Source organism: Scyliorhinus torazame, chromosome 5 (genome assembly GCF_047496885.1).
Source record: "Scyliorhinus torazame isolate Kashiwa2021f chromosome 5, sScyTor2.1, whole genome shotgun sequence".
NCBI lineage: Eukaryota > Metazoa > Chordata > Chondrichthyes > Carcharhiniformes > Scyliorhinidae > Scyliorhinus > Scyliorhinus torazame.
In genome coordinates, this window is record NC_092711.1 from 101896680 (window position 1) to 101921521 (window position 24842).

Genomic DNA, 24842 nt, shown 5'->3' on the forward strand with positions numbered 1-24842 from the left:
ACAGCATGCCAGGCACAAATATGGTGTTCATGATCAACGTGGGGATTTCTTGATTAATGTGCAGATCAGGGGTTATGGGGATGAGGAACATATCAGCCATCATCGAATGACGGAGCAGACTCGATGGGCCAAATGGCCTAATTCTGTTCCGATATCTTATGAATTACGAACTATCTAAATCCCTCATAACTTAGTAAACCCCGGCAGCGCATCGCCACCCCCGCCCCCAGCCCTACCCAGAGGCATGAGTTAGCTCTGTAATTGCAGCTATCAATTGAACTGTAGCTGTGGAGTTCGCGTGAATAGTTGCAGGAGCACTCACCGCCAGAGGGCAGTGCGAATCGGTTCGAAATTCTGAATGTGGGCGGCCCTGTGTGAACGCAGTGGCAGTGTGAGCCGCTGCTCGTTTAAAACCTCAAGCGGGTAAAGCCCAAGATACGGTTTCTTTTTCTTCATTTCGACTGGAGGAAGCCTCTGAGTTGCATCTGAACTGGGTCTTTGGCTCATTTTTCGTTCATATTAACTTAATTTACGTTTCCTGGTGCCAATCTGAACACACAGGAGAATTGCTTCCGCCGACATTTCAGGTGATTTGATAATGGTCCGAGTTTACAGAGTCTCTTTGCTGTTTTTCACTCTGATCTGCACCGCTGTGACTGCAGAAGATGAGCTGCTGCAGCTCCCTCGGCGGATGGGTGTTAATGAAGCGGGAATCGTGTCCATGAACTGCACCAGCGCCGTTGTGACGAACATGGTGCGTTGGTACAGGCAGCAGCCAAATCAGCCACCCCAGCATCTTGTGCTGGCCACAAGAGAAACCGATCAACCCGCGAGGATCACTGCCTCAATCGGGGGAGAAAACAAACACAGTGTCCTGACTGTGAGAGAAGCCCGAGTTACAGACACTGCCACCTATCTCTGCGCCGTGAGGCACAGTGTTAGAAGTAGATGGAGAGCTCGTACAGAAACCTACACCGAGTGGGAGCACTGCTCGACTGTGCTCGGAGAATCGGCGTTGTGATTGGCGCAGTAATCCCGCGCTCCTCATTGTAGCCTGTGAAATAGAACAGAGAACTTACAGTGCAGAAGGAGACCATTCGGCCCATCGAGTCTGCACCGGCTCTTGGAAAGAGCACCCTACCCAAGGTCAACACCGCCACCCTATCCCCATAACCCAGTACCCCCACCCAACACTAAGGGCAATAATGTATTCGTTTTCTACCAACGGTGTCTAAACTAACAATATACTCTGAACAAATAGACAATGTGCACCGGCTGTGGTCAAAGTGACGCAGAAACGGAGAGAGAAGATTGAGAAAGGACTGCACATTAATTCAGATAGACAGGGAAGCTCACAAAAAGGCTGAATGTGAGTGAACACAACATACTTTGATTTATGAAATTAATTTTCAGCATGGATCCTAGTTAGAAGTAATTAATATAATTATTCTGTGCCTGCTCAATTGTTTTTGTTTAGTGTTGTGTTTTGTTATTTTATTAATGGCTCTGAGACCCCCACAGGCTGTCGACTCGTTTCTGTCTATCAGTGCGAGCGCGCCCTCTGCTGATCAGTAACTGGATCTCTCAGTGTGGGTTTTTTGTACGAGACCCCCTCGACCTGCAGCAGTGTGAGCTCCATGGCACAGAAATACACCGCGCTGTCGGATAGACGAGCACTGGCGGTAGTTAAAGTGACCGTTTTGTTTCCGTCGTGCCAAACAGCAGAAAATCTTTCTGGTAAATCTTCAGACGTATCTCCCGTGCTATATATAATGAATAAATAACTGAGTGCTTCTGCGGGAGACTGCATGTGCCAGAGCAGATTTCGAGAACCAGCTGCCGAGTAACTGCAGTCCAATGTGACGGTCTGTTCTTCCAGAACGGTTAATTCAGGGGGATTCTGGGTCACTGCATATCTGCCATTGGTTCCTGCAACACATTACAGAATCTGTTAAATGTCTGTAAGAAAACCCTGGCGACAGACACTGACTATTAAAATACAGACTCACTGGGTAACAAGACCAAGAGGATAAGTGAAGAACATCGGGAGAGCATGGTTCCTGCTTTGGAATTTCACAGAAGTCACAGCAGTTTTAAAGTATATGAACACTTATAGTCTAACATGAGAAAAGTAAATGCAGATCATGGGCAGGCTTCATTTATTGGGAAACTGAGGGGCGGTGTCCAATGGCATGATTGGCGGACTTTGCGCAGATCCAGTACCTCAGTCACCGGTGACAATATCCGCATCAGAAGGGGGTTCAGTGCGCTTCGATTGCGAATATACAGACCCGACTATGTACCACATGCTCTGGCAGCACAGCCGCCGAAATTGATCATCATTAACATATTGGCGATGAAGAAAGAGATCTCAGGACGATATCTGGCGGCTGCCAACAAGTCTAAATAAAATGGTTATCTCAATATAAACGCGCTCAGTGTGGAGGACGGGGTCTATTGCTGGACATTCAGCACAGTGTCACATAGCAGCTAAACCAGGGACAAAAACCTCAAGAGTTTTTAAAATTCCACTAATGTTGTGTTCCTGCCCTTGACCGATTCTCCATGTCCTCGAACTTCTCCTGCCATTTCTTCCCTCCACATTCACCGCCAGGCCCAATATCTCGTCCTCATTCTCTGAGGCCTTCTGCCTCACCTCCCGGATTGCCGCCCCTTGGGCCTTCTGGGTCTCAATCAGCTTGTCGATCGAAGCCTTCATCGGCTAAAGCAGCTCTGCTTCAAATTCCGTGAAGCAGCGCTTGAGAAACACCTGCTGCTCTTGCGCCCACTGCACCCACGCTGCCTGGTCTCCACCCGCCGCCATCTTGGCTTTCCTCCCTTGCACTTTTCGCTGCACCAAAATTACTTTTTTCACCGTTCCACTCCTGGTCCAATCCATACAGTGCCGGGGAAATCGTACTGTCACCTTCCCACACTGGGAACCGTCGAACAAATGCCGCTGGGGCCCCTCAAAAGAGCCCAAAAGTCCGTTTCTGGCGGGAGCTGCCGAACGTGCGACTTAGCTCCGCATAGCCGCAACCGGAGGTCAACCCGCATATTAGTCAGGTTGATGGTACTGTCTACCTATGTGACAGGAAGTATTCCTGTATTAGTGTGTGTGTCTGTGGTTCTGTGTATGAGAATGTGGTTGTGTGTCTGCAGAATATCTGTGCTGCTTCTAATCAGCTGCAACACAAACTTCCTCTCTCTGAGCAAATGATGTTGGTTCACTGAGAATCCCATCCAGTGATTTGAAAAGTGCCGCTCAGAGATTCATAAAATTGTAGGAGGCCATTCGGCCCAGCACTTCACCAACAACCCTTTGAAAGACCAACTTAACTAGGCCCAATCCCCTGCACTATTCCTGCAACCCCGCCCTAAGGGGCAATTTAGCATAGCCAATCCACCTAACCTGCACATCATTGGACTATGGACAGAAACCAGAGCACTCTGTTGGAGGAAACTCACGCAGATAAGGGGGGGGAAACAATTCAAGGAGACTGTCACCTCCAGCCACAGAGATCACCATCCCCCTGATGTGGGTCCAGTAAATTGTTCCCACCTGATCCAGGGTCATATGCCTTTTCTGTCTATTTAGCTGATGCATTATATCTAAACTGCTGCTTCTTAATCAACTGCTTTATATTCACCTATGATTTCAACCCCCTTTTTGGATAATCTGTGACTCCCGGACACTTGTCCGTTAGAGTAGCGGAAGGTCTGAGAACTGAAATAATGCAGAGTAATGATGAGGTGTGTATTTCTATCCCCACTTTTCTTTGAAATCTCCCCCTAAACCACAAAGAGTCAAAAAGGTTCTTTAAGTGGTGTACAAGGAGTTTCACTCCTTAAGGCAGACTTTTAGGTGCTATTCAGGGTCAAACTAATATTTCAAGTTATTCCTGGTATAACCTATATCTACAAAGAAGTAAAAGATCTTGCTTCTGGAGTGCCGTTCGAGTTGATCAGACCTTCGTGACCCCCTTGACAATCTCTCTTCTTATCTGTGGGTGTTCTCAGTAGTTTTGATTCTCTGTTCGGCTCCTCAGTACTGCAGTCCCCATGCACCAAAGTAGCTGTAAAAGCTCATGCTGGCAATTAGCGATTCAGGGTATTTATTACCCTTCTAGCAGCCTTACTGTTTACATGGCCTTCTCCTGAAGTAATATCTTCTGCTTATTGATTTATATATTTTGTCCATTTCTTAACACATGTTTAATTCTGCTGAAGCGTAAGTACACCTCTTTTTAATGTGGTGTTAACATGACCTTAGCTTGTCAGACTTTTACTTAAAGAGTGATACATCTGACCTTAGCTTGTCAGAACACTGGCAGGGAAGCTTCCTGCTAATTATTTTGTTGTATTTCAGTTTTTTAACCCCTTATCATTTTTAAGCATTGCACTTTGTCATATTCCTTTCAAATGTTTCAAATGACATTCTTTCTATTTTACTATTTTACAAAAGTGTTGGTTGCTTTTTGGGAAGAAATTGTACCATAGCAAAGGCAACTGTCATCTCCAGATTTCCACTTTTAACTGGTGTCATTAAGTTTCTATCTTTCACAAATAAACATTATTTCAAGTAATTCAAATTTAAGACTCTGGCAATTCCAATCAATTGCTTGCTAAAATAATTACCTTCTATCAAAGGGACCTGTTCCCTTTATGTAACTTAAAACTTAACTTTGCTAGAATGTCTCCAACTTTAAGAAAGGTATTGGGTTACAGCACGAGTTGTTGTGAGGTGTCATCTCAAAGCCTGTGTGATAATAACTGTCTGCAGTCTGAAACCTTTTGCTGCTGTTAACCCTTTGAGAAACTTCTGCTTTAACTTCTCTATATCATTTTTAAGCATTGCATTTTCTCATATTCCTTTGGGTTGATCATCAGACCTTCATATTTCAAATGACATTCTTCCCATTTTAATTTACAGGTGTTAGTGTGGATCAGTGGTTACATTCTTATCTCTAAAGTCAGCAGGTTGTGGGTTCAAATCCACCTCCAGAAAGTGCATCAAGGTAGATAGATCCCCGGGACCTGATGAAATGTATCCCAGGATGTTGTGGGAGGCTAGGGAGGAAATTGCGGGTCCCCTAACAGAGATATTTGAATCATCGGCAGCCACAGGTGAGGTGCCTGAAGATTGGAGAGTAGCGAATGTTGTGCCCTTGTTTAAGAAGGGCAGCAGGGAAAAGCCTGGGAACTACAGACCGGTGAGCCTAACGTCTGTAGTAGGTAAGTTGCTAGAAGGTATTCTGAGAGACAGGATCTACAAGCATTTAGAGAGGCAAGGTCTGATTCGGGGCAGTCAGCGTGGCTTTGTGCGTGGAAAATCATGTCTCACAAATTTGATTGAGTTTTTTGAGGGGGTGACCAAGAAGGTAGATGAGGGCAGTGCAGTAGACGTTGTCTACATGGGCTTTAGCAAAGCCTTTGACAAGGTACCGCATGGTAGGTTGTTGCAGAAGGTTAAAGCTCACGGGATCTAGGGTGAGGTTGCCAATTGGATTCAAAATTGGCTGGACGACAGAAGACAGAGGGTGGTTGTAGAGGGTTGTTTTTCAAACTGGAGGCCTGTGACCAGTGGTGTGCCTCAGGGATCGGTGCTGGGTCCACTGTTATTTGTGATTTATATTAATGATTTGGATGAGAATTTGGGAGGCATGGTTAGTAAGTTTGCAGATGACACCAAGATTGGTGGCACAGTGGATAGTGAAGAAGGTTATCTAGGATTGCAACGGGATCTTGATCAATTAGGCCAGTGGGCCGACGAATGGCAGATGGAGTTTAATTTAGATAAATGTGAGGTGATGTATTTTGGCAGATCGAATCAGGCCAGGACATACTCAGTTAATGGTATGGCGTTGGGGAGAGTTATAGAACAAAGAGATCTAGGAGTACAGGTTCATAGCTCCTTGAAGGTGGAGTCGCAGGTGGACAGGGTGGTGAAGAAGGCATTCGGCATGCTTGGTTTCATTGGTCAGAACATTGAATACAGGAGTTGGGACGTCTTGTTGAAGTTGTACAAGACATTGGTACGGCCACACTTGGAATACTGTGTGCAGTTCTGGTCACCCTATTATAGAAAGGATATTATTAAACTAGAAAGAGTGCAGAAAAGATTTACTAGGATGTTACCGGGACTTGATGGTTTGAGTTATAAGGAGAGGCTGGATAGACTGGGACTTTTTTCCCTGGAGCGTAGGAGGCTTAGGGGTGATCTTATAGAGGTCTATAAAATAATGAGGGGCATAGATAAAGTAGATAGTCAACATCTTTTCCCAAATGTAGGGGAGTCTAAAACTAGAGTGCATAGGTTTAAGGTGAGAGGGGAGAGATTCAGAAGGGCCCAGAGGGGCAATTTCTTCACTCAGAGGGTAGTGAGTGTCTGGAATGTGCTGCCAGAGGTAGTAGTAGAGGCGGGTACAATTGTGTCTTTTAAAAAGCATTTAGATAGTTACATGGGGTAAGATGGGTATAGAGGGTTATGGGCCAAGTGCGGGCAACTGGGACTAGCTTAAATGGTAAAAACTGGGCGGCATGGACTGGTTGGGCCGAAGGGCCTGTTTCCATGCTGTAAACTTCTATGATTCTATGATTCTAAACATGAGCATCAAATCCAGGTTGATATTCTGATGCAGTCCTGAGGGAGCACTGCACTGTCAGAGGTCCCATCTTCCAGATCAGATCTTCAACTCTGGCCCCATCTGCCCTCAGTTGGGTGTAAAAGTTCCCATGATGTTATTCCAAAGAGCAGGGGAGTTCTCCCTGGTTTACTGCTTAATATTCATCCCTCAAAAAACACCACTGAACAGATTCTCTGGTCACAGTCACATTTCTGTTTGTGGGATCTTGGTGGATTGGCTGTGCTAAATTGCCCCTTAGTGTCCAAAGGAGAAGTGGGGTTACAGGGAGAGGGCGGGGGAAATGCACCTGGGTGGGGTGCTCTTTTGTAGTGTTGGTGGAAACTCGATGGCCAAATAGCCTCCTTCTGCACTGTAGGGATTCTTCGATGCTGCCAGACCTGTTGAGTTAATTTAGCATTTTCTGCTTTTATTCTATATTACACACCCTTTTAATCCACTGATTATATTTATTGAACCACTGTACCATCGACTACCAGGAACAGTGTGTTGATGCTTCAGCTATTCTGGCCTTGGGTGACTGTGTGGAGTTTGCACATTCTCCCCGTGGTGTCTGTGTGGGTTCCCTCCAGCTGTCCCAGTTTGCACTCGCTGTCCAAAGATGTGCAGGTTAGGTGGATTGGCCATGCTAAATTGCCCCTTAGTGTCCCAAAAAAAGTTAGGTGGAGTTACTGGGTTACGGTGATTGGGTTTAAGTTGGGTGCTCTTTCCAAGGGCCAGTGCAGGATCGATGGGCCGAATGGCCTCCTTCTCCACTGTAAATTCTATGATTCTGTATAATTTTTTCTCTCAGTCGGATCCAATGGGTCTGTCTTGTAGTATTTCCCTGATGGGAGCACAGTGGTTAGCACTGTTGCTTCACCACGCCAGGTCCCGTGTTCAAATCCCACTTGGGTCACTGTCTGTTCGGATTCTCCCCGTGTCTGCGTGGGTTTCCTCCCACAAGTCCGCAAAGACGTACTTGTTAGGTGAATTGGACAGTCTGAATTCTCCCTGTGTACCTGAACATGCACCAGAGTGTAGCGACTAGGGGCTTTTCACAGTAACTTCATTGCAGAGTTAATGTCAGCCTATTTGTGACAATAATAATAATCTTTATGTGTTTGGTATATTAAGGAGCAGGTAGAACTTCCTTGATTCGGCCTGCTGTCCCCTCAGATATTCCATCTGTTTTTGGTTAATGTGTCTGGAGTCTTTCAGTTCTTCCAGTCCATCTCCAATTCTCCTTCCTGTCTCAGGTATATGAGTCAAGGGATCTTAGCACTGTGTTTCATGTTGTTTAGCTGTCTGTCTCCAGCAGGTATTGTTGTCTCTCGATAATGACTGTGCTGCTACCCTTGCTTCTGGTCTTATGAACATATCCGTGTTGGATCCAAGCTCCCGGATTGTCTGTCTTTCTCTCCGGGTAAGATTCTGTTTGTCTCTTGTATTTCAACAGGGCAGAGACCTGATTGGAGGGATTCAAACATGGGAGTTCTGGAAAAGATGGGCAAGGATTTGGGAGGTGATAACATGTTTAAAGAGTTTGGAGAGGAGAGGGAGGTTGAAGATGGGGCAGTAATTTGTCAGGATGGCAGGGTTAAGGGTTTGTTTTATTGAGGAGGGGGTGATGATGGCAGATTTGAAGGACAGAGGGACAGTACCTGGAGAGAAATGTTGACAATTTCCATGGACACAGGGTAGTTGGCTGATCAGTAGCTCAGTGGGAAGAGGGTAGATGGAGCAGGAGCTGGGTCTCATGGACAAGATGAGCTCAGAGAGGGCATGAGGGGAGATGGGAGAGAAACTAGAGAAAGATGTGGGTTCAGGGCTCGGGAAAGGATGAAATTTAGAGACAGTTTGGTCCGGTGGGCTCGTGGAAGGGAGGGAAGCAGCAGAGGCGGCTGATCGGATTTACTCAATCTCAGTCACAAAGAAGCTCCACAAGCTCCTCACACGTCTTGTTGGTGATGAGGATGGAAGAGACGGGAGAGCGAGAGTACTTCAAAAGGAACTAACTTGTGTCAGAGATATTAAAAAGCTTCAACACACTGCGTATTTAATACAAATCTAATTTATTTGACTTTTAGCCAGAATATTAGCACCTGGAGTTTGTTATCAGCAGAAAGAGACCCAAATGAACATGGTTCAGTCCTGAATGTGAGGAACAGCAAAATTCAATCACTGCACAGAGATCAAAGAACAATACAGCACAGGAACAGGCCCTTCGGCCCTCCAAGTTTGTACCGGTCATGATACCAACCTTGGCCAAAACCCTTCTGCAATATCCCTCTGTATCCATCGTATCCATGTGTTTGTCAAGATGATTTTTGAAAGCCGTTAATCTGGCCTCGTTGGTGTGTCAGCAGGTGGGATGAAGCGGTAAATCCCTTCCCACAATTGGAGCAGGTGAACGGTCACTCTCCAGTGTGAACTCGCTGGTGCCTCTGCCGGATGGATGACTGAGTGAATTCCTTCCCACACCAGGAGCAGGCAAATGGTTTTTTCCCAGTGTGAATTCGCTGGTGATTCTGCAGGATGGCTGACTCAGTGAATCTCTTCCCACACTGGGAGCAGATGAATGGCCTCTCCCCAGTGTGAACTCGCTGGTGTGTCAGCAGGTTGCATGACTGAGTGAATTCCTTCCCACACTGGGAGCAGATGAACGGCATCTCCCCAGTGTGAACTCGCTTGTGTTTCATCAGGTTGGATGACTGAGTGAATTCCTTCCCACACTGGGAGCAGATGAATGGCCTCTCCCCAGTGTGACTTCGCTGATGTACAGTGAGGTGAGATGATCGTCTGAACCCAGTCCCGCAGTGAGAGCACCTGAACGGTTTCTCGTCAGTGTGAACACGTTGATGGAGCATCAGTGCCCCAGAACTTTTATAGCTCTTCCCACAGTCAGGACATTGAAAAGGTTTCTGATCAGTGTGAACTCGCTGGTGCTTCTGCAGGGCCGATGACAGAGTGAATCCCTTCCCACACTCAGAGCAGGTGAATGGTCTCTCCCCAGTGTGAATTCGCTGGTGTTTCCGCAGGTCGGATGACTGAATGAATCCCTTCCCACACCAGGAGCAGGTGAATGGTCTCTCCCCAGTGTGAAACTGCTGGTGTGCCTGCAGGCCGGATGACCGAGTGAATCTCTTCCCACACTTGGAGCAGGTGAATGGTCTCTCCCCAGTGTGACTGCGTCGATGAATTTCCAGCCTGGATGGGTAAGTGAATTCTTTCCCACATTCCGCACATTTCCACGGTTTCTCCTCAGTGTGACTGCATTTGTGGCATGTGAGGCCTGATGATCGAGTGAATCCTCGTCCACACACACAACACGTGTACGGTTTCTCCCCACTGCGAACAATGCTTTTTCCTTCCATGTTCAAAGTACGATGATATTCAGGATATGATAAATTGAGGACTCTGTCAGATCCTGATGTGATGCTTGGTTTGGGTTTCCGGACTTTGAAGCCGCCCCTTCGAACACCCTGTGAAACGGATTCAAAACAGAAAATAGGGAGTGAGAGAGAACCCACAAAAACACAAAGGCAGGTTGTGAAATTGAGCTGAATGAATCTGGTCATTTGTGGGGCCAGTACTGGGAAAAAGTGGCCATGAAAACTGCGGGATTGTCATAAAAACCCAACTGGCCTCTTTGGGAGGAGAGAGAAAGAGGTGAAGAGGGATTTTGTATCTCTACAAGACATATTGACGAGAGTAGTTGGCAAAGCAAATTCGATCTTGAGCTTCATAATTAGAAATATTGATACCGAAACAGGGAAGCTAGGCTTCCGGTGGCACGGTGATTAGCACTGCTGCCTCACAGCGCCAGGGACTCGGGTTCAATTCCGGCCTTGGTGACTGTGTGTGTGGAGTTTGCACTTTCTCCCCGTGTCTGCGTTGGTTTCCACCCGGTTCTCCAGATTCCCCCCCACAGATTAGATGGATTGGCCTTGATAAATTGCCCCTTGGTGTCCAGGGATGTGCAGGTGGGGCTATGGGGTGGCACAGTGGTTAGCACTGTTGCCTCACAGCTCCAGGATCACGGATTCAATTCCAGTCTCGGGTGACTGCCTCTCTGAAGTTTACATTTTCTCCCCGTGTCTGCATAGATTTCCTCCGGTGCTCCGGTTTCCTCACACAGTCCAAAGATGTGCAGGTTAGGTGGATTGGCCACGCTAAATTGCCCCAAAGGTTAGTTGGGGTGACTGGGTTACGGGGACAAGGTGGAGGCATGGGCTTAGACCTAAGTAGGGTGCTCTTTGCAAGGGCCGGTGCAGACCCCTGGGGCCGAATGTAAATTCTATGATTCTGCACTGTAGGAATTCTTATGAATCTTTATAAAGCTCTGGTCACCACGCTTCAGGAAGGATGTGAAGGTTCTTGAAGAAGGTGCAGAGGAGATTTACCAGAATGGTTCCAGCAAAGGAGGTTGAGGGGAGATTTGATTCAGGGACACAAGATTATGCCAGGTTTCCATCGGGTGGACAAAGAAACTGTTTTCATTCACTGATCTTACAAGCAGTCGGGACACAGATTTAAAGTTTTGGTTAAATCCTGGATTGAACCATACAAGATCCTGAGGGGTCTTGACAAGATGGATGTGGAGAGGATGTTTCCTCTTGTGGGAAAATCGAGAACGAGGGCATCGCTGTTGCAAAATAAGGAGTCACCCATTTCAGATGGAGATGAGGAATTTTTTATTCTCGAGGGTTGTAAGACTTTGGAACTCACGTCCTTAAAAGGCAGCGGAAGCAGAGACCTTGAATATTGTTAAGGCAGAGCTGGATAGAGTCTTGATGAGCAAGGGGGTGAAAGGTCATCAGGGGTAGACAGGAATGTGGAGTTGGGGTGGAATGAGATCAGCCGCAATCTTATTGAATGCTGAACAGGCTCGAGGGGCCGAGTGGCCTGTTCCTAGTTTGTATGTAAAAGGTACAGGAGATAGGAGGTGATATCATAGAATTTATCATAGAATTTACAGTGCAGAGGGAGGCCATTTGGCCCATCGAGTCTGCACCGGCTCTTGGAAAGAGCACCCTACGCAACGTCAACACCTCCACCCTATCCCCATAACCCAGTAACCCCACCCAACACTAAGGGCAATTTTGGACACTAAGGGCAATTTATCATGGCCAATCCACCTAACCTGCACATCTTTGGACTGTGGGAGGAAACCGGAGCACCCAGAGGAAACCCACGCATACACGGAGAGGATGTGCAGACTCCGCACAGACAGTGACCCACGCCGGAATCGAACCTGGGACCCTGGAGCTGTGAAGTAATTGTGCTATCCACAATGCTACCGTGCTGCCCCAACATATATGAGATATATATTTTTACACAGCGAGCGTCAATGACCTGAAACTTGCTGCCTATGAGGGAGTTTGAAAATAGACACAATGAATGATTTGATTTCAAAAGGAAATTGGATAGACATCTGAGGGAAATAAACCTGCGAGGATACAGGGATAGAGCAGGAGAATGGGACTCACTGGATTGCTCCAGAGAGCTAGCATGGATTCAATGGGCCGAATTCGACAAGGGCCGAATGGACCTTGTCAAGACCCCTCAGGATCTTGTATGGTTCAATCCAGGTTTTACCCCAAACTTTAAATCTGTGTCCCGACTGCTTGTACGATCAGTGAATGGAAACAGAGTTTCTTTATCCACCCGATTGAAATCTGGCATCATGTCTCTGACTCTGTTGTGTAATCTAGCTTTGTAATTTAACCCCGGGGTGTTCAGATATTACTCAGGTAAATCTGTGCTACACTCCCTCCGAGGCCATTCTATCCTTCCTCAGGTTTGTTGCCCAGAACTGAACACAGTTCTCCAGGTTTGGCCTAACCAGGGTTTGTGAATCTCGGGGCTTTTCCAGTCACACTGAGACCTGAAATCTCCCCATACAGACAGAACAGACAAACCTTTTACCTTCCACACCCAGATACTGCTGAAATTCAGTTTCTAATGAATTGAGTGACTCTGTCAGATCGCGATGTGACGTTTGGTTTGAGTTTCCCGTCTGTTAAACCTCCACTTACAGTATCCTGTAAATTTACAGAAACCTCACCGTCAGTTTAGGACAGAAATTCACAACATTCTCTCCTCATCAACTTTGATTAAATATATTCCTGGAGCTTTGATCACATGACCTGCCCCCATCCTCCAGCCATTAATCGGTCAACACATCCATCCTTGTGACACACTGCCTTCCTCGGCCAATTGGGAAGAAAAATGACTCATTACCTTACAGGATAGTTACTGTCCCAACGATTTTCAAGACACCCATGTATGAATCTCACCAACGCAGGGAGCTGAGTTGGTGCGAATCCGGGGAGGAGGAGCTCTGGAACAGTAAATATAAATAACTTACCTCGGGACTATACGGCCTAGTCGGCAGGGAGCGGATTTGGCCCGAATCCGGGGAGTAGGAGCTTCAGAAGAGTAAATATAAATAATTTACCTCAGAGTAAAGCTGATTGGCTGGTTGGGAATCTGTTCTAAATTTGAGAAACTGGAGTAATTAACTAAGTCGGGGAGTAACGAGGAGATTAGTAACTAGGAGATTGCTGTTGGTATCTATATCAACCATTTGGATGAGAATGTACAAGGCATGATCAGTAAGTTTGCAGATGACACTAAAATAGGTGGTATTGTCGGCAGTGAGGAAGGTTATCAAAAATTGCAGCAGGCTCTCGATCAGCTGAGAAAGTGGGCCGAGAAATGGCAAATGGAGTTCAATACAGATAAGTGTGAGGAGTTGCATTTCAGAAAGTCAAATCAAGGTCGGACTTTCACAGTGTATAGTAGGGCCTTCGGGTGTATCATGGAATAGAGGGATCTTGGAGCTCAGCTGCATGGTTCTCTAAAGGTAGAGTCACAGGTAGATAGGGCAGCATGGTAGCATAGTGGTTAGCACAGTTGCTTCACAGCTCCAGGGACCCAGGTTTGATTCCCAGCTGGGTCACTGTCTGTGCGGAGTCTGCATGTTCTACCAGTGTCTGTGTGTGTTCTCTGGTTTCCCCCCACAGTCTAAAGATGTGCGGGTTAGGTGGACTGGCCATGCTAAATTGCCCTCAGTGTCCAAAAAAAAAGATTAAGTGGGGGTTGCTGGGTTACAGGGATAGGGCAGATAGGTGGGCTTGAGTAGGGTGCTCTTTGTAAGGGCTGGTGCAGGCTCAATGGGCCAAATAGCCTCCTTCTGCACTGTAAATTCTCTGAAGAAGGCTTTTGGCGTGCTGGCCTTCATCAGTCAGGGCATTGAGTATAGAAGTTGGGAAGTTATTTCGCAGTTGTACAGGACATTGGTGAGGTCGCACCTGGAGTATTGTGTTCAGTTTTGGTTGCTTTGCTATAGGAAAGATGTTATTAAACTGGAGAGAGTGCAGAAGAGATTTACAAAGATGTTGCCAGGACTCAAGGGACTGAGTTATATGGAGAGATTGGATAGGCCAGGACCACTTTCTTTGTAGCGTAGGAGACTGAGGGGTGATCTTACAGAGGTGTATAAGTTCATGAGTGGCATGGATAGGGTGAATGCTCTCAGTCTTTTTCTCAGGGTTGGGGAATCGAGAACTAGAGGGCATAGCTTTAAGTTCAGAGGGGAAAGAATTAGTGGGAACCTAAGGAGCAACGTTTTTACACAGAGGATGGTACGTATGTGGAATGAGCTGCCGGAGGAAGTGGTTGAGGCAGGGACATTGACAACATTGAAAAGGCATTTGGACAGATACATGGATAGGAAAGGTTCAGAGGGATATGGGCCAAATACAGGCAAATGGGATTGGCTTAGATGAGCTTCTTGGTTGGCATGGACCAGTTAAGGCCGAAGGGCCGGTCTCCATACCATAGATTCTATGAACCCCAAGTCTCTTTGGACACCCACTGTACTTAACCTCTTTCCATTTAGAAAGTACTCAGTTATATCCTTTTTTGGTTCAAAACAGATAACCTCACAGTTGTTTAGATTGTCACAATTGGGCCTATTCACCTCGTCTGTCAATATCTTCTTGCAATTTTATTCTATCATGTATGCTGTCTGAGATGCCACCAAACTTTCATCAGCAACAGTGCAGAAGAGGCCCTTCGGTCCATCGAGTTTGCATCGACACATGATAAACCTGACCCACCTACCTAATCCCATTTGCCAGCACTTGGCTCATAGCCTTCAATGTTATGACGGGCCCGTCTTCATCCAGGTACTTTTTTAGAGGATGTGAGGCAATCCGTCTCTATCACCTTCCTAAGGCAGTGCATGAAATGAAAATGAATGAAATGAAAATCGCTTGTCACAAGTCGGCTTCAATGAAGTTACTGCGAAAAGCCCCTAGTCGCCACATTCCGGCGCCTGTTCGGGGCATTCCAGACCATCACCATCCTCTGGGAAAAACGTTTTTCTTCAGTACATGTGTCAATAAATCTAATCCCCACTCTCTGCTGGATAGCTAATCCTCTATCCAAGCTAATATATTATCTCTCAACCCCGTGGGATTTTACCTTGATTATTACCTTTTGTGTGACACCTTATCAAAGGTATTCTGGGAGTCAAAATACATCGACAGGACCCCATTATCCACCTGGCTTGTTACATAGAATTATAGAATTTACAGTGCAGAAGGAGGCCATTCGGCCCATCGAGTCTGCACCGGCTCCGGAAAGAGCTTGTCCACACACACGTGTCCGGTACCCACCCAAGGTCAACACCTCCACCCTATCCCCATAGCCCAGTTACCCCACCCACCATGAAGGGCAATTTTGGACACTAAGGGCAATTTATCATGGCCAGTCCACCTTACCTGCACATCTTTGGACTGTGGGAGGAAACCGGAGCACCTGGAGGAAACCCACGTACACACAGGGAGGATGTGCAGAATCCGCACAGACAAGGACCCAAGTCGGAATCGAACCTGGGACCCTGGAGCTGTGAAGCAATTGTGCTATCCACAATGCTACCGTGCTGCCCACATCTTCCAAGAAATGAGTCAAACACAATTTACCCTTCACAAAACCACGCTGACTCTGATGGATTGCAGTTTGACCTTCCAAATGTCCAGTTACTACTTCCTCAATCATGGATTCCAACAGTTTCCCAAAACAGGCTTTAAACTAACTAATTTCCTACTTTCTGCCTTTTTGACATAATGTGGAGATGCCGGCGTTGGACTGGGGTGAGCACAGTACGAAGTCTTACAACACCAGGTTAAAGTCCAACAGGTTTGTTTCGATGTCACTAGCATTTTTGACATAATCCAGTGACATTGGAGATTTTCTCAGTGGAGCCTCAGTCACCATCACTGACACTAACTTTAAATTCCAGATTTTATTAATTTAATGGATTGGAGCTCATGTGCCCAGAACATTTTCCTGTCTCTCTGGGTGACTAATGCAGTGACATTGTCACTGGGTCAGTGTCTCCCCCCTGGTCTCTGTGAGGTTGTTTGTGGAGAGAAGCCGGAAGCGGCGGATAGTGAGAGTGGGGAATGTTCATTGTTACACATTCGGCTCTGGAGCCCCACTGGGGTTTGTAAACCCCACCCAACACTGACCTCTCACCTGACACCTCACAATACTCGGGCAATGATTGACGGCAACGTGCGACCAATAGGAGAAGAGTGGGCGGGTACGGGGGACCGGTCGGGAGTGACTGGTCCTCCAACCAATCGGAGTGAATGTGGGCAGGACTGGCCGAGTGAAGCATGCGCAGTGTGATTAATGGCGACGCAGAAAAGGTTCTTTCTCGGATGCGCAACTCGTGAAGGTGGGAATGGCGGGACGGAGGGAGAGCTGGATCATGCGGGTCGTTAGGCACGCTTCATAAACATGTTATATAAACCGAAAATCCGGAAAAATAAATCACCGGTACCTGTGGATCTGAGCGGGGCCTGGAGCTTTCTCACAGACAGGACTATGCGGCCGCCATCTTTATTTGGTACTGGGAGCGGTGCGCATGCGCCGTCTCAATATTGGGTTCCTCGCAGCAGTGCACATGCGCCCTCGGCACCTTATTTGGATCAGTGACAGCTCACTGCGCACGCGCACCCACCATCTTTATTGGGGCACGAGCAGCAGAGCGCAGGCTCAGTCGCCATCATTGTTGGGGGCAACGTTTTTGAAATGTGTCTTCATGACAGAATGTCCAGCAAACTGCTTCACTCTGAGTTACAAATTCCTATTTATGGAGGAAAGTGAGTTAGAGAGTGGGAGAGTTTTAAGGAGGAAATTCCAGAAATTGAGACCTTGGCAACTCAGTAATGGCGGAGGGATTAAAATCAGGAATGCTGAAGTGGCTGGAATTACATGAGTGCAGAGATCTCAAAGGGGTGTGGAGGAGATTACAGTGATCAGGATGATCATTACCATGAATTAACAATGAGAAATTTAAACTTTTTGTGCCTTTTAAAAGGAAGCATTTGTAGATCAGTGGGCACAAGGGCTGGTGTGAGTAAGCACATTGGCAGTCGAGCTTTGGATGGGATGGAGGGGGTTGTTTAATGTTGGAGTCCAGCTGTGAGTGCGTTGGAATAATTTGTTTGAGAGGTAACAGAAGAATGGATGATGGTTTCTGCAGCAGATGAACAGAGACTAAGGTGGAGTCGAGCTGTGTTCCTGAGGTGGAAATCGGCAATCTTGGTGATGGTGTGGATCTGTGGTCAAGAGCTCATCTGGGGTGAAATATTTCACCATGGTTGTGAACAGTCTGCTTCAGCCTCAGACATTGGACAGGGATGGAATTGGTGACAAGGGAGTGGAGTTTGTAGCGGGGATGAAAGGGAATGGGTTCAGTCTTCTCAATATTTAAGTTCTGTTCATCCAGCACTGGATGTCAGACAAGATCAACAGCGTGTGGCTTGGAAAGGAACTTGCAGGTGATGATGTTCACACACATCTGCTGTCCTGGTCCATCCAGGTGGTGAAGATTAAGGGTTTAAGAGATTCTGTTAAATTGTGATTCAGGTGTCAGTGGAGAAAACGACTCTCCATTGCCCCCTGTCATTCTGTTCTCGCTCTCTCTCCCTTTCCCTCATTCTTTTAACTTTCTCTCATGTATAGAATTATCTAGCCCAGAGGTTGTGGATGATCCATCATTGAATATATTTAAGAATGAAATGGTGAGATTTTTGGTCTCTCAGGAAGTCAAGGACATGGGGAGCTGCCGGGAAAGGGGAATGGAAGACCAAGATCTGCCACAATTGTGTTCAATAGCAGAGCAGGTTCGATGGGCCGAATGGCCTAATTCTGCTCTTATGTCCTGTTGCATTGAAATATTTGTTTCTATTCACTCCCGGGTCACTATACCTGCATTCTGTTTAAAATTGTACCATTTAGTTTACTTTGCCTCTCCTCATTCTTCCTTCCAAATACATCCTTTTTTTAAAAATGTTTTGAAATATTTTCTTAAAATAAATTTAGAGTACCCAATTCATTTTTTCCAATTAAAGGAAATTTAGTGTGGCCAATCCACCTACACTGCATATCTTTGGGTTGTGGAGGTGAAACCCACGCAAACACGGAGAGAATGTGCAAACTCCACACTGACAGTGACCCTGAGCCGGGACCGAACCTGGGACATCGGTGCCGTGAGGCAGCAGTGCTAACCATTGCACCACCATGCTGTCTCATTCCAAATACATCCTCGATTTGAATCACTTTGGGATGTTGTGAGCTTGTAAAAGATGCAAAATGAACACCAGTATTTTCTATCACATTTACAGCTGACTTAAGTTGGAGATTTTGCTCTGGAACGTTTAAATGAGATTGACAGTCAAAGTTTAACTATTTTACTGCAGAATGAGTTGGTTATAAATACAAGGTTCTTTTAGTGCAGCCTTGGCAAACTGAGTGTAACCCCGAGAGTCAGGTGAGTGGGGGAATTCGGTGAAGGGTAAAGGACGTGTTTGCTCCCTTTACTACCTTTTTCGCCCTGTACAAATTGGTTCTTACTCTACAACTGGGAAATCATTTGTTGAGCATTTGGTAAGTTGTTCAGGTCTACTCTATTCCTAAGGTTCAGCAGGGAGTCAGTGAATTCAGAGGAATGAACCCAGACAGCAGTTCTTAAGGTTCACTGCAGCCCTGGCAGCTCCATTCTCATCTCAGGAGAGCTCAGCAACTGCAGACACAGTTTACACCGGAGTTCTCCTGGTGCAGTGGGAGCAACATTTTGCTTCAACACCACCAAAACAACCTGATAATCAGTCACTCGTCAGATGCTGGTTGTGGAATCTTACAGCCAGCACAGGGCGAGTAAGTGAGCAGCACCTGACGTGAGAGAGCCCATGGGCAGCAGAGAAGTGAACGCTGACACGTTCTAGTTGGGGGAAATGCGGACTGAATGTGAGGTTGACCAGGAATTTTAACTGGCGAATGGATGTGGGTTTCAGCAGCAGCCGAGCCGAGCTGGGGTGGGTACAAGTGACATTATGGATTTTGAAATATCTGGTATGAGTGATGGTGTGAATATGTGGTCGGAATCTCATCTTAGCGTGGTGACACAGTGGTTAGCACTGCTGCCTCATAGCACCAGAACCCGGATTCAATTCCAGCCTTGGGTGACTGTCTGTGTGGAGTTTACACATCCTTTCCGTGTCTGCATGGGCTTCCTCCTGGTGCTCTGGTTTCCTCCCACAGTCCACAAACGTGCAGGTTAGGTGGATTGGCCATGCTAAATTACCCCTTGGGTCCAAAAGATGTGCAGGTTAGATGGTTTCGCAGATAGGGCAGGGCAGTGGGCATAGGTAGGGTGCCCTTTTCAAGGGTCAGTGTAGACTTGAACGACCAAATGGCCTCCTTCTGCACTGCAGAGATTCTATGATTGTGCAGAGTGTGGTTCAGCCTCAGACAGTTCCCAGGGAGAGGGATGGACTCGGGAGTTAGAGAACAGAATTTCTTTTTTTTTTAAAATAAATTTAGAGTGCCCAATTCATTTTTTCCAATTAAGGGGCAATTTAGCATGGCCAATACACCTACTATGCACATCTTTGGTTTGTGGGGGTGAAACCCAGGCAGACACAGGGAGAATGTGCAAACTCCACACGGACAGTGACCCAGAGCCGGGATCGAACCTGGGACCTCGGCGTTGTGAGGCAGCAATGCCAACCACTCTGCCACCGTGCTGCCCTGAGAACGGAATTTCTAATGGTGACCGAACACAATGGCTTTGGTCTTCCCAATTATTAATTGGAGGAAATTTCTGCTCAACCGGTACTGGATGTGGGATAAGCAGTTTGATAATTTAGTAACAGTGGAGCAATGGAGAGGGATGGTAGTGAGATGGAGCTGGGTGTTGTCAGTGTACGTGTGAAAACTAACACGGTGCTTTGAGATAATGTCACCTTGTGGCAGCGTGTAGATGAGAAATAGGAGGGGCCGAGGACCGATCCTTGGGGGACACAGAGCACAAGGACTTGGAGAGGAAAGTGATACGAGATGGATGGTACTTTGCAACGACAGTAGGAAAAGTTTTTATTTTTTAAGAGGATAGGTGATGATGGTGGATTTAAAGGTGAGAGTGACAGTATCAAAAGAGAGAGAGAAATGTTAACAATATCAGCTAACACGGAGAAGCTAACATGGTCAGGATGTTTAGTGCGAATGGAGTCTAAGGAGCAGAAGGCAGATCTCTGACAAGATCAGCTCTGAGGAAGATTGAAGATAGGAGTGAAAGTGGAGAAAGATGCAGGTTCAGGGCTCAGACTGAGAGAAATGGTTTGGTCTGGTGGGTTAGTGGGAGGGAGGGAAGCAGCAGAGGCAGCTGATCTGATTGTCTCAATCTCAGTGACAAAGAAGCTCCATCAGCTCCTCACACTTGTTATTGGAGGTGAGGTGAGGATGGAGAAGACTGGGGAACCCTTCAAAGGGAATTAATCTGTTAGAGATTATTTTAAAAATTACCACCCTGTGTTTAACATAAAAGCTGATTTATTTGACTTTTATGTGAAATGTTAACCATTATAACTGGAGCTTATTAACACCAGCAGAAACAGATCCAATAAATATGGTTCACTCCTGGATACAATTAACAGAACAATTCAATCACAGTCACTTGTGAAGTTGCTGGTGTAGCAGCAGGTTGGCTGACTGTGTGAATCCCTTCCCACACCCAGGGCAGGTGAACGGTCTTTCCCCAGTGTGAATGCGCCGATGTGTTACCAGGTGGGATGATTGAGTGAATCCTTTCCCACACTCTGAGCAGGTGAATGGCCTCTCCCCGGTGTGAACTCGCTGATGTGTCAGTAGGTGGGATGACCGAGTGAATCCCTTCCCACACTTGGAGCAGGTGAACGGCCTCTCTCCACTGTGGATGCGCTGATGTTCCAGCAGGGTGGATAGCCGAGTAAATCCCTTCCCACACTCAGAGCAGTTGAAGGGTCTCTCCCCAGTGTGAACTCGCTGATGTACAATCAGATCAGATGATCGCCTGAACCCAGTCCCACAGTGAGAGCATCTGAACGGCCTCTCCCCAGTGTGAACACGTTGATGAAACATCAGTTCCCAGGAACTTGTATAGCCTTTCTCACAGTCCTGACATTTAAAAGGTCTCTCCCCGGTGTGAATTCGCTGGTGTGTCCGCAGGTGGGATGAGTGAGCAAATCCTTTCCCACACGTGGAGCAGATGAATGGCCTCTCCCCAGTGTGAATTCGCTGGTGTACAGCGAGGACAGATAATGTCTTGAAACCAGTCTCGCACTGAGAGCACTTGAACGGTCTCTCGTCACTGTGAACACGTTGATGACCAGTCAGTTCCCGGGAACTTTTATGACACTTCCCACAGACTGGACATTTAAAAGGTCGCTCGTCTGTGTGAACTTGTCGGTGTTGCAGCAGAGAGGATGAACAAGTGAATCCCTTCCCACACTCAGAGCAGGTGAATGGTCTCTCCCCACTGTGACTGCGCTGATGATTCCCCAACTCAGATGGGAAATTAAAGCCCTTCCCACAGTCTCCGCATTTCCAAGGCTTCTCACTGTGGTGACAGTAGTTATGTTTTGTCAGACCAGATGACGGACTAAAGTCTTGTCCATACACAGAACATGTGTCCGGTTTCTTTTCACTGTGAACGGCGCATTTTCCTTCCATGTTTCAAATATGGTAGTATACAGGTTACAATAAACTGGTTTCAGTTTCCCCGACTGCAAATCCTCCCCTTCTAATATCCTGTGAAATTGATTTAAAACAGAAAAGATGGAGTGAGAGAGAAGCAATAAAAACACAACGGTAGGTTGTGAAATTGAGCTGAATGAATCTGGACATTTGTGGGGCTGGCACTTGGAAAAAGTGACCATGAATGAACTGGTTCATATGTCTTTCAAGGAAGGGAACCTGCCACTTGGTCTGGACCTACACAATTATCTGGTCTCGCTGGGAGAAGAGAGCAAGAGAGGAGAGGGGAGGAGCAGGAAAGGAAAGGCAAGGAATGAAGTAGAGATATTTTATATATCTACAACTCAACAAGACGTTTGATAGAACTTCCAAAAACTCCTATCTTCCTCCACCTAGAAGGACCAGGGGAGCAGGTGGTTGTGAACACCATCACCACCAAGTTCTCCTCCAACGTACACACCATCCTGACTTTTTCAACATCCAATACTGGATGAACAGAAATTTCCTCCATTTTCATATTGTCTACAGTTCCCGCCAGCCACTATCTTCACCCCTTCTCCTCTGAACTGCCAGAGTCCGAACCAGACTAAATATTTCACCTTAAACTTGAGCTTTCAACCAGATATCAACATCATCATCATTATTGACTATTTCCACCTCAATAACATCACCCAACTAAGGATGGCAGATTTACACAGTGAATGTCAATGATTTGGAACTCAATCATTATGCTAAAAGGGCAATTACATTCAGGTGCTGAGTAATCAAATAATGTGGCCAGATTTTGATGTGAAACTTGGTTCAAGTTTCGTGTCTGCAAATCCTCTTCTAATACGCTCCAAATGGAGGTTTACAAAAACCATCACTGTCAGTCCAGAAACTAAATGCAAAAGAGACAAACATTTCTCTTGGTTTGAGTTTGCTGTATCTAAATCCTCCCCTTCTAACCCCCAGTAAAGGGGTTTCTAAAATCTATCACTGCAGTCCAGGAGAGAAATTCACAACACCCCCACCTCCGGCGTCCTGAACAAAGATGATGTGGAGATGCATGGATTGGGGTGAGCTCAGTAAGAAGTCTTACACAAGGTTAAAGTCCAACAGGTCTGTTTCAAATCACTAGCTTTCGGAGCATGGTTCCTTTCTCAGGTGAATGAAGAGGTAGGTTCCAGAATCATATCATAGAATTTACAGTGCAGAAGGAGGCCATTCGGCCCTTCGAGTCTGCACCAGCTCTTGGAAAGAGCACCCTACCCAAACACACACCTCCACTCTATCCCCATAAGCCAGTAACCCCACCCAACACTAAGGGCAATTTTGGACACTAAGGGCAATTTATCATGCCAATCCACCTAACCTGCACAACTTTGGACTGTGGGAGGAAACCGGAGCACCCGGAGGAAACCCTCGCAGAAACAGGGAGGATGTGCAGACTCCGCAGACAGTGACCCAAGCCGGAATCGAACCTGGGACCCTGGAGCTGTGAAGAAATTGTGCTATCCACTATGCTACCGTGCTGCCATATATATACACCTCTTCATTCACCTGAGGAAGGAGCAGCGCTCCGAAAGCAAGTGATTTGAAACAAACCTGTTGGACTTTAACCTGGTGTCAGACTTCTTACTGAGCTCACCCCAATCCAACACCGGTATCTCCACATCATCAGCAGCTGGTAAGGATGTGGAAACGTACAGGGAGCCATGCAGTCGGCGGATAGACGGGTAAAATTTATAAATGTCTGGTGAAGGCTTCAAACCTCGAATACGAACCTGCAGATCCCACGTTTGCTGCTCCGAGTCTTTCTCCCGGGACCAAGCCCTGGGTAACATCCGCCATCTTGGTTCAGCGTGGAGCAGAGCGCATGCGCTGGCGTCTTGGTGACGCTACAGCGTGGGCGGAACATCAAGGTTTATGTTCCCAGCTGGGTCCTAGTGCCGGGGAGAACTGATCGTTCGCAACTGGTTTTTAACCCCCCCACACCCAGGCTGCAGCTGATGTTTGCAGCCTGGAGGACTCAGTCATTTATACATTCAGCGTGAGAGGCTGCAGCCCTGCCTCGCTACCTGAACGGGTTATACAACTTTTGGTTACACTTCAGCCCCAGGCTCGGCTGGGGACATTGAATGAGTCAGGAGATTTTCTCATTGTTACCCACAGGATTTGTGTAGTCCTTTCCAGTCCATTATCAGGATATTTGTGTGATATTTTCTTACCCTCAGAGTGATTTGTCTTAATTTAAGAAACATTTCAGAGCAGGCTTACTGGTGATTTTTAAAAGGAAAGAAGGTTATTTACTATCATACTGTTTCCCCGGATGTTTGAACATCTCAGTCTCGTATCTTTCACACTCACTGACTCATACACATACAAAAATTAGATACCGATCAAGTTGAAGCTGTTATTATGGAAATTGAATGTGTAGGAAGACTGGGTATCGCTGTAGGCCTGTTGTATGTTGAGCTGTTCCTTTAGTAGTTGGAGTGAAGCATTTTTAGAAACCAATAATTTCTGGGTGGCACAGTAGCACAGTGGTTAGCACAGCTGCTTCACAGCGGCAGGGTCCCAGGTTTGATTCCCGCTTGGGTCACTGTATATGCGGAGTCTGCATGATCTCCCCGTGTCTCCATGGGTTTCCTCCGGGTGCTTCGGTTTCCTCCCATGTCCCAAGATGTGCATGTTAGGTGGATTGGCCATGATAAATTGCCCTTAGTGTCCAAAAAGGTGAGGTGAGTTTACGGGATAGGGTGGAGGTGTGGGCTTAGGTAAGGGATTATTTCCAAGAGGCAGACTTGATGGGCCAGATGGCCTCCTTCTGCACTGTAAATTCGATGATTCTGGGTCTCAATTGTCTCAAGCCTGGACAGGTAATAAGATTCTGCAAATCCGGGCAGTATGATGGGGGTCACACGTAATGTGACATGAACCCAAAGTCCTGGTTGAGGCCTTCCTCGTGCGTGCGGAACTTGGCTACCTGATTCTGCGTTGTCGTGTGTCTTGAAGGCCGCCTTGGAGTACGCTTACCCGAAGATCAGACGCTGAATGTTCTTGACTGCTGAAGTGTTCCCCGACTGGAAGGGAACATTCCTGCCTGGCGATTGTCGCACGATGTCCGTTCATCCGTTG

At 46.8% G+C, this 24842-nt stretch overlaps 1 protein-coding gene across 5 annotated transcripts; it reads right to left on the reverse strand.

Moving 5' to 3' along the window:
* Positions 1-1368: 1368 nt before the first annotated feature.
* Positions 1369-23604, reverse strand: LOC140419250 (uncharacterized). Of its 5 annotated transcripts, none has more exons than XM_072503073.1 (3): positions 23489-23604; positions 8887-10108; positions 1369-1929 (listed from the first exon to the last, which is right to left on the reverse strand). In XM_072503073.1, exons 1-2 carry the CDS (start codon positions 23546-23548, stop codon positions 9041-9043), a joined length of 1128 nt encoding a protein of 375 aa, XP_072359174.1. In that variant the 5' UTR covers positions 23549-23604; the 3' UTR covers positions 1369-1929; positions 8887-9040. The 5 variants fall into 5 exon arrangements, with proteins under 5 accessions (XP_072359174.1, XP_072359176.1, XP_072359177.1 ...); XM_072503075.1 differs by lacking the exons at positions 1369-1929; positions 23489-23604 and adding exons at positions 12555-12670; positions 16486-16567 and having other exon boundaries at positions 8697-10108; XM_072503076.1 differs by lacking the exons at positions 1369-1929; positions 23489-23604 and adding exons at positions 12555-12670; positions 14757-14871 and having other exon boundaries at positions 8697-10108.
* Between the last annotated feature and the right edge of the window lie 1238 nt (positions 23605-24842).